Below are 15,546 nucleotides of genomic sequence, written 5' to 3'. Positions count from 1 at the left end.
CAAGTTGTTGTTTCAAGTCCATATCATTGATCGTTTTCCAGATCAAGTGTACTAGGTAGGTATTTTAAAATTGGAGAATTTCGTAGAGAATATTAAGCAAAAGTGTCCTTCAGTTTTATCAGTAAAATCACCTCCTTATTTTTGTATACAAACTTGGAGAATTTATGTACTTAGAAGGTGCATGACAAAAGAATGTCTATTAGTTAATTAAACCATATATGAAGAGATATTTTGGGGATTGCTGTTAGAATTGTTTAGTTTATGAATGGTATTTGATATTTGGAACTTATACTATAATAATTATATAAATTATACGTAATGTCTACATGAAGACCGATTAGTTGCGGACAATTCACAAATGTTGTCACTGAATTTACTGCTATTTTTCTTAGCATCATACTGTTTACATTTGTTTAGCTGGCCAGTACAAGTGAAATCTGCCTAATAGGTTAAAAAAAATCAGAACTAAGACACTAACAGGTAATAAAAATGTTGAATGAAGAGAATATTTTGCAATTCTTTGCTTCTTTATGTAAGATGAGGTGGGTCATAGGAATCGAACCTAGTGAGATCTTTTCAGCAGTTCCCATCACTTACAAGCGAAGTTTAGAAGTTTTCAACAGCACAATTGATTTTTATTTAATTTGATTGTTTATTTATTTTGCTATAATTAATCGCAAAGGACGCTTTTTATTACGGAATTCTACTAACAATTTTAGAAATTTCTTCAAGTTTGTAAATATTCTATGGAGACAAGTTATTGATGTTTCATCTGTTTGATTTTATCATTTTAATAATTGAAAACGACGTTGTATTGATTCAAAACGTACAATGGGCCTTTTTCGCCAATCTTGACTCCACATTTAATTAGTAATTAATTACACATAGATAACTATTAAATGATGGTTAAGTCTTACTTAATATTTCCTGAATTCAAATTAGAGCAATATATTTTTTTGTCAAATTTCATTTTCCGTCAAGGGAAAACCAGTAAAAAAGTATTGATGTCAGTTTTCTACGATTTTTAAACTTTAAATCTATTTTTCTAGGGTTTATGTGATAAAAAAATTAAAAAAATTAGATGCGTTATATACATTAGGTAGGTATTGTTAAAATTGAAAAACGTAAGTATGAATTATTAAATACAACGTTTTGTTACGATTAGATCGGAGCAAATGATCTCAGTACCGCATTAATAAATAAAATAGCCTGGGCCCCTGGCATAAAATTAAGCTTAATAGACGTCTGTCGTGCGTCGGGGGGCCAGTCCGTCCCTGTCATGCGGATATCCTCAAGTTGTTTAGCGCCTCAGCGTCGTGTTCCTTATAAGAAGTCGCACCGCATATGCGGTTATGTAATTGGCGGGGCAATTGAACATTTATTGAACTTAATAAAAATCGCCAGCGGCCGGAAATTGAGTTGAGTGCATGACCATTGGACGCGATGGCTTAGATTTAGATAGGAGGTCACAGATGGCAAAGGTTCGCTCGGCCGACCGCGACGCTCCGACCCCGACGGAAAAAATCGAAAGTCAAGTGAAAATGTGAGATGAAAAATTTAAATATCTTTTAAAATGTTCGACATAGATTGATGAAATTTGGGGTATTCATTTAAAAATGTTTATGCTAAATGAAATGGTAAAATATACTGTTTTTTAAGAACCCTCGGAAATTCAACGTCACTAAATATTTTGGAAAATATATAAGTGCATTTAATTTCTGGGAAAAATTTATGTGCTCCATTTTATTCGAAAACTAGATATTTTTGCGTAATTAGTTTTTAAAATTTAATATAATTTAATAAATTGAAAATAACTCCAAAAGTATTTGTTATACAAAATAAAAAAAAAATCAATTTATTATTATATTAATTTATGCTAATACAATATGGAGTACCGCAAGGCCACAAACTAGGTCCTATTCTCTTCTCTCTATGTATAAATGGATTGTGTTCACTACCAAGCAATGGGGATATTATAAGCTTTGCCGATGATACAGCCATCTTATCTTTTACAAAGCAAATTCTTGGGAAGAACTTAAAAACAAGGCGGAAACTGACTTAATACTCGTAAAAAACTGGTTTGATCACAAATTACTGACACTACATTTTCAAAAAACGCACTGTATGCTTTTCAGTTGCAACGAATTTAATATTTTTAATAAATGATACATGTATCCATCGGATCGTTCGTATGCAGATGTTGGACTATTTGATATTAGACAATTGTATTTCTACAAAGTAAATACCAAATACCATTTTACAAAATCTGAAATATACTTACCGATTCATGACTATAACACCAGACACAAACACATCTCCAATGTACCTTTTATGTCAAAAACTATTGGTCAAAAATCTTACAGTTATTTAGCTCCGAAGATTTATAACACATTATCAACTGATGTTAAAATGATTACGAGTATTCATTTATTGAAAAAAACGTTAAAAAAATATATATTTGATACGCCCAGAAAAACAATTCGCGATATTTAGTCAGTATATTAGTTAATGCACAAATACTTCTTTATAATAATTGATAACTATAAAAAAACCATTATTGTTATTTTTGTTGAAAATTGTACGTGTATATATATTTTTAACTAAATTGTTTGTCTAAATAATGTAATGTGATATTTTAACAATTGTGAAGAGATTGATAGGTGAATATTTTTGTTTGTCCATATAGATTTCTTGTTTTCTCATGTTTTTATTGTTGTTCTTTTATTTAAGCTTATAGTTAGTAGTTATATGTTAATGTTTAATTCCAAAACAAGTATTATTCACTTTTTGGATATCTATTTTGTTTATTTACTTGTATTTTAAGTTTATGTGAAATTAACATCTTCCATTTTTATCAAAGAATTTACTGTACCTACCCATAATTTATTTTTATTGGACATTGTAATTTCATAATTAAATAAATAAACATCTTAATTGTAGCAAAATATTCAGTTAATAGACCAGGGTCGATAATTTTTGAAACCAAAAAAAATTATAGTAGGATGAAACCCATTGGAAAAGAAAGAGAATATAACAGAAATGAAAGGAAAAATAATTTACGGGCGATCTGAGGTCGGGAAGGGGTAGGGGGTGAGTTTTTAAGGGTAAAAAACGGTTTCCCTTGATTTCCAGAAAAACTACAAGTCTTATGGAAAAAAGTTAAATGACAAAGTTGTAGGTAATAAAAAGATCTACAACTTTTGTATTTACACTTTTTTCACATAACCTCAAAATTTATGTGAAAAATTCAAATAACCAAGTTTTTGGTTTTTTATTTTTATCTTTTACAGAAAAAATTTTTTTTTCACGAAATTTGGTGAAAACTTACCTATTTATGTCCCAAATACGCTGTAATTTTTTTGATTTGAAATATTTATTTTTTCACCTTATTTTTACTTAATATCGAAAAAGCACCCTAATTTTCAATCGAAAATTCTCACGTCAAAATATCTGCTTTTTTAAAAACGTCGGTGGGCTTTTTCTTCGTTGAAATTTCTACTTTCTGAAGGTGTAAAATTACCTACAACTTTGCCATTTAACTTTTTTCCATAAGACTTCTAGTTTTTCCGGAAATAAGATAAACCGTTTTTTATCCTTAAAAACTCACCCCCTTCCCCTTCCTGATCTCAGATCGCCCGTAAATTATTTTTCTTTTCATTTCTGTTATATTCTTTTCCTTTTCCAATGGGTTTCATCCTACTATAATTTTTTTTTCACTTTTTACCATTTTTAAAGGCTTAAGCACTGGTCTATAAATTAAAGTTAACGTAAATATATTTATAAACTCATCAAAAAATTAAGAGAGCAAATTTTTTATCTGAGGCCTGAAGATTCCAGTTTTGAAATCTTGAGATGAAAAATTTTTTTTGAGCATAATTTTCGATGCAATCATCAAAAGAAATAATGCAAAGCAAAAATTTAAAATTTTTTTTTTCAAAACTGCCTATGGGCTCAGAATTTTTTTTTCTTTCTTAATCAGTCATTTAGCCTGATTCCTCAGCTTCAATTTGGTTTTTTTAATTTTCTGTACGATTATTATTTATTGTTGAGATACCGGCTATTGAATGAAGTCAGCTTTTTTTGATCATCGTTATTTCATGAACATAATCGTACGTTGACAGTTTTGAAAAAAAATTGTAAAATTTTTGTTTTGCATTATTTGTTTTGATTGCACCGAGAGTGATGCTTAAAAATATTTTTCATCTGAAGGATTTCAAAACTAGAGTCCTCGAGCTTCAAAACGCTTCTCTTTTTCCTCAATCCACCATTATTCACGAAGTGACGGTCTTTTGAAAATCATTTAAAAAATTGAAAGTTTTTGCTGAGTGTATAATAAAAATTGTTTATCATCTCCAAAATGCGAAAAATTGGAAATCAATTGATTCCTCTGTAAATGTTTGAGGTGCTGTTCAGAATGACAATATACCAGCGAAATCTCCAATAATCTCTCCTCATTAATCAATATATTATTTTCACCTTCTGCAAAAATCTGTACAGTGACCTGACATTGATTATTTGAAATCAATTCCGGTTTTTATTTAATTCACTTCCGGTTAAATTTAAAGATGCAAGACTATAAATTTTTTATTGTACAGACTATGCTAATGAAGAGATCCATGTTAATTATACTATACCTATTACCGTTTTGTGTAGGTAGTAATTGGATCTATCTAGTAATTAATTAATTCCAGAACTTTAATATTCCTTCAGTTCAGGAAGCGCAGTCGCATCTCTAGGCCGATAGGTCACGTTTTAGCTAGGTAAAATAGTTTTGAGTGCATCTCCACTTCGTAGACTGCAAAAATTAATTCATCTCATCACAGCTGACCTAGTTTCTGTGCGAGTTGGATACATTAGCAAGGGGGAATATCGGAAAACGCAAATTGACTGCAGTATTACTTCTTGTTTCCATTAAAATATTCATATATGTATATCCTTTTTTTAGTCGCTGTATGAAGTTATGATGAACCAATTCGAAACTGTAGCAAATTTTTTGCAATAACAAACCGCTACAATAATGAGTAATTTAAACATAATATGAAAACTACAAATAAAAATTGGAGCCTACAGAATGTGCGAGAAATGTTGTGGGTTTTCCTTAGATGTGATGCAACTTGTTTTAACATATTTTCCTTTACAGTGTTGGAAAACTCGAATGCTGGGGTGTGAATAGGGGCGGTTGTACTTTATTGATTGTTTTTTAAGTAAAATTTGTGGACAGTGTATTTAAACTAAAATATAAGTCAGACTGAAACAGGGCAAAAAAGTTATTTTAAGTAAAAAGTATCAAATGAATATAGGCCTAAATTTCAGATTTAAATGAAACTTATTAGATTGTCGATGGCAATAATCTTATCGAGGAATATTTACAGTAGCGGAGACACAGTGGTAATTGAGATTTTTTTCTTCAAAAATTGTTCGTGTTGTACACCGAAAAAAAAGTATTTGTATCAAATGAGCAGACAGTTTTAAATATAAAAGTGCGATACCTTAAAATCAAATGCTGTACATTTGAATCAAGAAATTTTTTTGCATGTAGTTAAAGTTTGATTCACTCGATTGGAACACGCTGTATCTTTTTTTTCTCGAAAATAAGGAGATTTTAGGACAAATATATCCGGATTATTATTTTGACGTCCCAGGAATTTCTTAACATTTCTGTTACTGTATATTCAATGTCGATCGGTAGTGTTGATGTAGTTCTCTTGCTCAAAAATTTGTGGAATTCGTACTACTATATTTATACGTATTTAGTCTGAAAATCAGTTACCGGGTGGCATTTTGATTTCAAGGTGAAACGAAACGGTCGAAGCAGTCTTTTGTATCAACAGAATAATCATTTCATTGTCTTCTATTATCCAATCAGTGGCATTATTTTCAATCGGCATGTTCTAACAGTGCGCAATATCTTGTTAAATGTGTGTAAAAATCTTTTCGAAATATTATTAAAACCTCTGGATTAGTGATTCAAGTAGACTAATACTTGTATTACCAACAACCGGATGTTTTTAAATAAAAGTAGTTACGATTATGAAAATAAAGACCTCTTTATGTTTTAATCAGCCACACATTTGTCAGATAAATCTGTGATTTTACTAGTGCGTTTATTCACATACAGAGCAGTCTAGAAAACAAAACAATGCACCGTATAAAAGTTGATAAGATAACAGATGCAGATTTTTTTTCTAATTTTCACCGTAATTATGTCGCAAAGTATACTACGGTAACTAGCATGGAAAATGAATAAAATGTCTTATTTATCCTGCAAGATCCTAAAAATAAAGTAATCAGTTGTGTGGAGCAGTGGTGTAATTTTTATAGATAAAAAATATTCATCAGGGTTTTTTTAATACCCTTGTACCATATTTCAAAATAACAGTCTTTTATTTACAAATAAAACCACTTGCAAATTGTTATTAAGAGATAATTTTCGAAAAAATTGTTATTTTCTATATGTTTGCAATAAAAAGTGAGATATTAGTGCACGAATTGACTACTAGGCTTTGAATATTAAATGACAAATTGTTTGAAATAAGTGACAGACGAGCTATTTTTTAAAGCTTCATGTTCTAAATCCCGATAAAATGACACGAAATAATAGAAACTTCTAATATTTTAAACAACACAAAATCCAAGAAGGAAAGTCCTATGCTTATGCCTACAGCTACGACCTTTTGCAAAGAAATCTGTAATATATTATTTATGTAATAGGAAAACATAAGTTACAGGAAGTCGTTTTGTGCAAGTAACAAAAATATATCTGTGCAGACTTTATTACCCTTTTTGTTTGCAATTACAGGTTCATATGAACTTTTTTCATTCAGTTGTGATTAAAATTTGATTAAAAGTTTTAGTATAGTTCAAATAATTAGAGAAAATATTCTGACTTACCCCTGGTACACCTGGTGCACCTTTTTCTGGGATAGGATGCGTGCCTGAGGGAGTGATCGTCGATATCGATGTTTTTTGCGGCGCCCTCTTTCTCCTGCGGAGGGAAGTCCTCTTTGAAGCTCCTCGAGGACGATGCCGTGCTGTACGTCCTATCTCTAGCTACGAAAGTGCCAATGGAGTGCCTCCTGTGGCCGTTGCGTTTGGCAGCCGGAAGGTTGTAATACCTAAAAAGTTGGTAGAAAGTTCAACATTAAACATAATTTTACCTTAGTCCAAAACTTGTCTATTAAGAGATACAATGTGTTATGAAGTTACAATATTTTTAAATAAAAGCTTACTGGAACAGTTAAAATGTAATCATCTCGTAACGTTTAACATGTAACTCGTACATATTTATTACTAAAAAAATCACGAAGAAATATCAACATTTAGTTCAGATTGACTACTACAGGAAAACATCAAAACATCTCTTTCAATATCAACTTTTGGACTAATATCTAGCAGTTGCTCAATGGCCCATTAATTTTGGGACACTCAGTATAAAGGGTGTAACAGTGACGTTGCGACAAACTTAAAGAATGATTCCTCTCCTCAAAATAAACAATTAACAGGCACCATTTTTTATCAAGAACCGTTTAGGATACACATTTTCGACTTACTCAATGCCCATTGATAATATTCCTATTTTTTATTATTCGAGTTGATAGTATAGGATGAAGATCTGAACACTGGGCGCAAAATAAGTAAAAATGCTGATAAATTTCGAAGTTAGTAGAGTGCAGTCATCTACGATTTGAACAAATAGTAACTAATTGCAATTAGAAGAGGTTTAAAGCATCATAATGTGCATAGTTACGGACAAGTTGAATCTATTTTTCTGGTTATGTTTCATTCTGAAGATCGTAAATTTGTGCAGAATAATACTACTAACGCTAAAGTGTAAATTGTCAAAAAGTCAAATGTTATTCAAATCTACAGTGTGTCCGCGGATTGAGTTTACAAGAGGACAAATGGACCAAAAAGTGAAAGATGCGAAAAAAAGACATTCTTGCTCAAAGTTTTTGCTTGAAAAATTAATAAGAGACACGTTATCAAAAATTAAATTTGAAGAAATATGACCATAACGATGCTGCCACAGTTTTAGTTCTGCAGTCTGTTAGAGAAACCTCTGAGATATCCCTTAGAAATTGTGCTAAACAGTTAGAAGATGTGGAAAAAGTCGTATTCAGAAGATTAAAAAAAAATGAAATAAAATATTTCCGTTCAAACCACACTTTAATCAAACATTGTAGTCGAGGAAATAAAGCACAAAAAGAGCCGAAATCTCCGAAAATTTTCGATCAAGTCGTACCAAGATGGGTTTTTTTGCATTTGCTTTCTAAAATTATGTGGAAAAAATATCTCAACCTTGTATTATGTTTTTCGGCCAAATTGCATTCGTGCAGTGCAAAATGCATCCGGAAAATGCATTTTTTAAAGTCACAAAATTCATAAGTCGATTAATAATGCCTGGAATGGACTCAAATCAGAGTCCTGGGGGTTTTCGAGGTGGCTGATCCTGAATATGACCTTCAAATAGGTCCATCGCCGACCTGGAGCTTAGGATTAATGATGAACGTCATCTCCGAGGCTTCTCCTGAATTTCACTCTTAAATGCAACGAGACTTGACACCCGGAGGTTTTTCGGGTCGCTGATTCCTAATCTGGCGTCGGCGAACACCCCTTTGACACCTAGTGCACCGGAACCTGGACATGGACGTCATCTCCGGGAGTATTCCTGTAAAATTCGCGTAAACGAGCCGAAAATCGCATCAGGGTTTTTTTCGGGGCGGATACGACTTGATCGAAAAATTTCGGATGCTCAGTGCTTTATTTCTCGACTATTGGAAGAGGAAGATGAAGCGAAAAGACTAGATTTTTGTTTGTGGGTCGGAGACAAAATTTTAAATGGAAATGTTGATTTTTATAAGTTTATTATGTTTTCTGATGAATGTACATTTTCTACTAATGGAACTGTAGCATCCTAGCATGTCAGATACTGGCTCCAGGAAACCCTGAATTTAGAATAATGACAAGAAGACAATGTTTTACAAAGTTGAACGTGTGATGCGCGATATCTGTTCATGGCATTATAGGCCCATATTTTGACAATAACACCTGCAATAGAATATCGTACTTAGAAATGCTTGATACATTTTTTAACGATGAACTCGAAAATTTACCATTAAGTTTTCGCCAAAAATATATTGAGGTAACAGAATGGCTTAACCATAGATTTGGTCCAAGATGGTAGAAATGGTCTAATTTTCTGGCCCCCAAGAAACCCTGTCTTAACTATGGCCAATATGTTTCTATGGGGCCATTTAAACCAAATTGTTTATTTAATTTATTGAAATGCTAAAAGTCAGAATTACCCAGGCTGCCCGTTCAATATTCTAGGAAGAAATTAGAAATTCCTTAAGTGTTTTTGAAATTTGATATCTTCATTATATTGTTTTGTTGGCTTTTTTTGCTTAATCGTTGTAATTATATTCGTATTATTTAAAAATTACATTTGAGTTAGACGTATTTTACTTTTGTACTTTGTTCCCTGTAAAAAAATAAATTTTTGATAACGTGCCTTATTCATTTTTCAAGCAAAAACATTTATCAAGAATGTTACTCTTACGCAAAATAACATTTTTGTGTTTTTGACCCGCCCTGTACAACCAAATTGAAGTTCGTCATGGTGGCGAATTTTGTCAAAATGATTTCCTTAACTTATTTAACTTATTAATTTATACATGAAACTAAATGGTGGTAGATTTCAATGTCAGTAAGAAAAGGTATTCTTGTGTAAAATTGGTAAGAGAAAATGATCCATTTTCATTCAAAGTCCGATAGCTCAGCGAGAAATGGTCGTATGGAGACCAAAAATTGAAGCTAAATGAACAACCTATCTAATCCATAAGGTGGTTAAGTTGGAATTTTTTTTTTCAAGTCCGTACACAAAAAATAAGATCGAAAAAAATTTCGAAAAATTTTTCTTCATGATATTCATTACGATTGCGCGATACGTGTTATTTGAAAAAAATTTTTTTTGCAAGATCCGAAAATTAGAAACTTCAAGCTTCAAATTGCTTTTTTATTTACTCCAATACGACCATTTTTATCAAAGATACAGGCATTTGAAAAATCGCCGAAAATTTAAATTTTTTTTTTGACCCCTTAATTTTTTCCATTAGTGTAGTAATGCAAGGCAAAAATTTTACAATTTTTTTTTCAAAGCTGCCCATGGTCTCAGAAAATTTTTTCTGGCTTAATCAATGACAGGGTCATTTAGCTTGATTCCTCAGCTTCAATTTTTATGAACAAAAGGACCCTTTACGTTTTTTGTTCATGTTTTTTGGGTCTTTTTCATAAATTACCTTAGCTATTAGGAGTACTCTTAAATAGTTGTGGCATGAAGTGGATATGTCGCGATATTTTAAAATAAACTAAAAAACTAGGCAAATAAAACTACTTTTATAGTTAATTACTGTTCTTGGTCAAAGTCGAATTGAATACACGACGCCAACACTCTACTACTCACAGCACGATCTCGCACAATCTGATAACACCCAAATTACTGACCTTGCGCTCTCTTCCGTGATGAACACCTCGTCTCCGGAGAGACTATCGGCCTGCTCCTCGCTGGTGGCCAAGGGGATGTAGCTCAGATCGCCGACGATGTCCGCCCTGTTGCTCTTCAGCGAGTTGGACCTGCTCGCGGGATGCTTGAAGGCCAGATCGGGAGCTATGTCGCTCAGCCTGGGCTCTCCCATGATCAGCAACTCCTGATTCGAATCGGCCGAGTTGCTGCTGACCGAACGCAGGTAACTCTTCTTGTCGCGACAGACGTTCTTGGCTCTCGGCGGCGTCAGCTGTCTCGTGAGGGAGCACTCGGAGGCGCTGCTGGCGCTCTCCCCGTTGCCCATCGAGAAGTACGAGGGGTTGTCTACGAAAAACATGGGTCAACTGAGCGGCTCTGCTGCTCGGGTACGCAGTGGGACTGAGTGCGGTGCGGCTCCGCATACTAATTTTGGTTCTCTCTTTGGTCAAGATGTCTCTGGGACCCGATGGGTGCCGGGAGTGGGGGGGTGGATGGTGCCCGGGCCGGGTGGAGGGGGCGCAAGGAGGAAGTTGAGTGAGGTTCCGACAGGATGCGATCGGGTTAGGTGGCGCATTCAAAGGTGCGATTAGGCGCAGGGTCGGAGTGACGGGAGGGCTTTCAGTAACTGCTTGACTTGATCAAGTTTTTTAAAAAATAAGTTCAAAATCTGTCAATCTAAAAATCAATAAATGTAAAGAAATCCGGAAATGTAGAAGACGTCTAACCCCGGAAACAAGATTCTTAACGGAAACAACTACTCTGCGGACTACATGCCTCAACACGCATTGAATTATATCAGCAATATCTAGTGAACAGTTAGTAATATTTATCTAAAATAATAAGCATTAAAAATGCTCTGATAAAAATTGTAGAAATTTACTCTACATGTTTGAAATTATTTTTTTACAATGTAAATTAATTCAATACGTATTGTGGAATTACGCTTTAGAGTGTACATTTTTTTATTAATTTTTATTATTTTTTATGTATTTTTCCTAATATTTATATGTTTTTACTATTTTTGCGTAAATATATGATTAACGGTGTGACTTTACAGTGACTTTTTTGGCTCAAATAATTATAACAGTCACGTTATCACCAGGTGTGGTGTTATTATAACGCGTATGTGTACCGTTTCGCTAGTGGTCTAGCAGACCACATGTTTATATTGTTTTGGGCATGCCAATGCAGCGTAATGTTTTAACAACCTATACAGGCTGTTACAAATTCGCTTCTCACTACAGGGGTCTCGAAAACGGTAGGAGATACAGACTAGCTTTAATGGGGGTAAAGTTGCGTAATCAGGGGACCGACATTATGCCTCTAAAAAATCAAGGCTAACATGATTAGTTTTCGAAATATTTGATTTTTGTCAAAGGTGAAGCCAGAACAACAAGTATAAAATCTATTTCTTTGAAAAGTTATATTATTTCAATATCTCGGCTACATCATTTTACTAAATATTGTTGGTATAATTCAATGCTTGTCAATTTTGTCTATGCGGTTAGAGATATTATTTGCGTACCTAGATTTTTTGTTTCAAAGAACATTGTTTGACGTTATTTGACAAGATTGTGTTAATTAACTTAATATCTTTGATATTTTATCATTACCACTTAGCTTGCAGTTTGGAAAATCTTATTGCCCTTACTTACCAAAGCGTTAAAGAAAAAGTTGTCAGTTTTCATTCATAAGTTATTTTTTTTTTAACAGTACAGTTCTGATGTAAGTAAATTTGTATAAATCATTTATATTATAAAAAACGTCATTTGAATTAGTTTTTTAGGACTAAATGTTTCAATAGTTACTATCATTAAGCAACAATTCTATTAGAAGACGTATAGAAGGAAAATAATCAGACATTGTTGTGGGGATGAAATGTTTATATAATTCTAAATTTATATAATTGCAATATAAATGTAGTATATTTATATTTTTATAATATATTAATTGCAAAGATTAAAGTTAACATTTAGGATTTCTGTCCTGTAAATACAAATATTGTTTATAATTACTGGTTCTTAATAGATGCCATATTAAAATGGAAACAAGGGAAGTCAGATCTTCTGCATTTTTCAGGTACATACTTGACATAATAACTAGACTTGACTTGGCATTAGACCACTATGAGGTACTTGTCTCCATTTCGAGTCAACTCAAATCGAATCCAGTGACTTGATCAATGCGAGAGGCTCCGTTTGCTTTTACTTTCGACTTTATCAAAATAAATTGAAACTAGATTTAACACTTTAACTAAAACAGACCTCACAGAGTCAATATTTTTTATCAGTATATTATAGTTGGATCTAAATATTCATTTATCTTAAAGGCATTAAATTAATTCGTATTAACTCTAAATTGTACAAGTATATAAAAAATAACTGTAATGACTAAGTTAAACTTTAATAATTTTAATCCCCCATTAAATGATGTTGCAAACCCTCAAAGACCTTACTTTCCTCCTATTTTTGTTCCTAACAGCTATAACATCACTTTAGACAAGAAATTCAGCCAAGATAAGTCAATTATTTCTACATTAGATAATAGTTTCAAGGTTTTTAGCGTTATTTAATGGTTTCAATACGTCAGGTATGTGTTTTTCCATTAGCGCATTCTATTCGATAAACAATTTTTTATTCAGTAACTTATCTACATATTTGGTATCAAAAAGCTTATATGACGGCATTTGATGAAAATTTTTTGATTCAACTCGAACGATCTTAGTGCCTATCTTTGGCATAAAGTAATAGTGGAAGAATTAATTAAGAATAAATCGGTATTGATTGCCCAATAAACGTCGTCTCTTTAGTCCAGTAACGGTGGTGTAATGAAAATGTAGAATTTGTTTTGTGATTTGAGAGAAATGTTGATGTGTTTGTCTAGTAAAAGGATTATCAAGTCGATAGGCAGACTAATGAAACTATGATGAACATAACGGTGATGTGGAAAAATACTTGTTCGGTCTTCGGTCAGGCTGTTTTTTTGTGAGCAGATAGTAAAAATAGTGTAGAATAATACGTACATTGTTTAAAACATGTTTTAGTAGAAATTCGCGCTTTTCGACTGTAACTTTTTTTCTAACGATTCTACAAAGAAATGGTTAAATACTTTTTTGTTCACCTTTAAAAGATCTACAAAACTACGTCTCGAATGTCAAAAATATCAATCCGGTCAAAAGTTACTAGCAAAAAACCGCTAATTATGCCATTTTAAATAAACAATAATAAATCGCGATGTTATCATAGAAGCTTCTTCGGATAACACTCAATCATACCTCACTGCAGACAAATAATTTATGCGAAAGCCGGAAGTGGATTAATTCGCGAGTTATGGCCTTATAAACAAATGGACTAATTAACGATCTGTACAAATCTGAGCGGTACCCGATTTTTTTTATTGGTAGATTTAACAAAAAGCTATCGAGTTCCATTGTTTTTTTTCCAAAAAAATGCATTTTATAGTGACGGGAAATTATTTAAAAAATTTCATTAGTTGCAAAATTAAATACGTCGTAAATTTATAAATTTTTTTAAAATATTTTATTACATGTACTAAAAGAGCTTAAAAAAACTTCAATTTGAAAAAAGATTCGTCACGATTCGTTAATAAACAGCGGAGTTATGGGCTTTCAAAGTGGAAATGGTAATTTTCGGGCTAGATTTCCTGGTCTAAGATCCTTAAATCTCTTAGCTTGCGTTAGGAATATGATTAGTTTGAATCGCAGAGAACTGAGTTAAACATAGCTGAGTTACTTGGCGTTGGATAAATGTAATTCTATATTTCACTTGAATTCTTACAGCTGTTGCTCACCTATGACTCTCTTAGGAAGGAACATTTTTAACTACAGAAGAAAATTATAAACCAAAGTCTTGATAAGGCTGTCCACTGGAACTTAACAGAAGGTCAATAAAAATATTTGTAAATTGACCCAATAAATTTCTTGTTCTGTCCAATTGTCCAAGTTAGATTTAGTCAAGTAGTACTATGCATTTATTATAGATGTCGCTCACCTGATAATCACGTTATGTTTCGTCAGCGAGGAAAACTATATCGTATACTCCGAAAAATCTACACCCGCAACGAGATGTCGACTAAATCGTCGTTAAAAAAAATTATCTACTGCCATTTACCGACTTCCACGTGTCCAAAGTACATCGGGGCGACTAAGGAATGACGCCTCCGCAATAATTATTGTTTTGGTTTGCGTTAGACGCAAATCATCGGCTCGTGCTTCGAATGTGATTTATCGCGCCTTATATGGTCGAAATCGCTGTTTTGTAAGACCGTCACATGTTTTAAGTGTATATTTAATGCCGGCATTAATATTATTATCGAGAAATAGAAAGAGACGGGCGCGCGAATAGCTATCAATAATTAATGAGAGCTACCTAGTTTGTTCTTCCGAGAAGAAAAATTGGGTGCCGGTGCGGGAGTCGAGGTAGCGACCGCAATAGGACATTTGCGGGGGATCTCTGGGTTAGCACATTTGGTGAATCCGAAAATTTTGTCAATTTTGCGAGAAGGAATGTTTCAAACAAAGTACGAACATTTTTCGCATTTGCACTATTTTTTCCATAGACATTATTTAATTAAATTAAAAAAGTCTGAAAAATTAAAAAAACAGACCCTCAAAAGTATTTGAGTGATAACACAGTCCCGCAAAAAAAGAAAAGTGGTCTGTTCCAAAGATTAGACCCATATATCCTTATGTATGTATTTTGAAGCGTTGAATCTGAATACATGGCCAGAAATGCTCCATCACCATTAATTTTTTTTAAATCGTCAAAAACCTCATTGAAATACCTACAGAAAATGTGAAAAATTATTCTTTTCAAAACAAGAGGAAGGCCAACTGCACCATTCATCCCTGTTTCTTATATCTATAGACAGAAAGAATCACTATAAACAGAAAGTATGGCCAAAAAGAACAGATTTCCATCCAGGGTTGAAAAATATCCGCGAACCCTTAGTTGATCGTTCAAATATTCTGATTCTACCTCTCCATATTAAACTTGGTCTCGTAA

General features: G+C 32.8%; 1 protein-coding gene across 3 annotated transcripts in view; it reads right to left on the bottom strand.

Moving 5' to 3' along the window:
* The window catches only part of LOC108905746 (phosphoinositide 3-kinase adapter protein 1), a 140,464-nt gene that overhangs the window by 68,114 nt on the left and 56,804 nt on the right, over nucleotides 1–15,546 (bottom strand). For 2 of the 3 annotated variants that reach the window (XM_018708753.2, XM_018708752.1), the window contains exons 3-4: nucleotides 10,504–10,867; nucleotides 6,892–7,115 (exon numbers count right to left, since the gene is read on the bottom strand). In XM_018708753.2, coding sequence (XP_018564269.1) covers nucleotides 6,892–7,115; nucleotides 10,504–10,867 — 588 coding nt within the window. Of the gene's footprint in view, nucleotides 1–6,891; nucleotides 7,116–10,503; nucleotides 10,868–14,532; nucleotides 14,665–15,546 lie in introns of those variants that run through there. The other variant, XM_018708755.1, reaches the window with a different exon arrangement.

Source organism: Anoplophora glabripennis, unplaced genomic scaffold (genome assembly GCF_000390285.2).
Source record: "Anoplophora glabripennis isolate ALB-LARVAE unplaced genomic scaffold, Agla_2.0 scaffold31, whole genome shotgun sequence".
NCBI lineage: Eukaryota > Metazoa > Arthropoda > Insecta > Coleoptera > Cerambycidae > Anoplophora > Anoplophora glabripennis.
This window is presented reverse-complemented; position numbering and strand designations above follow the sequence as displayed.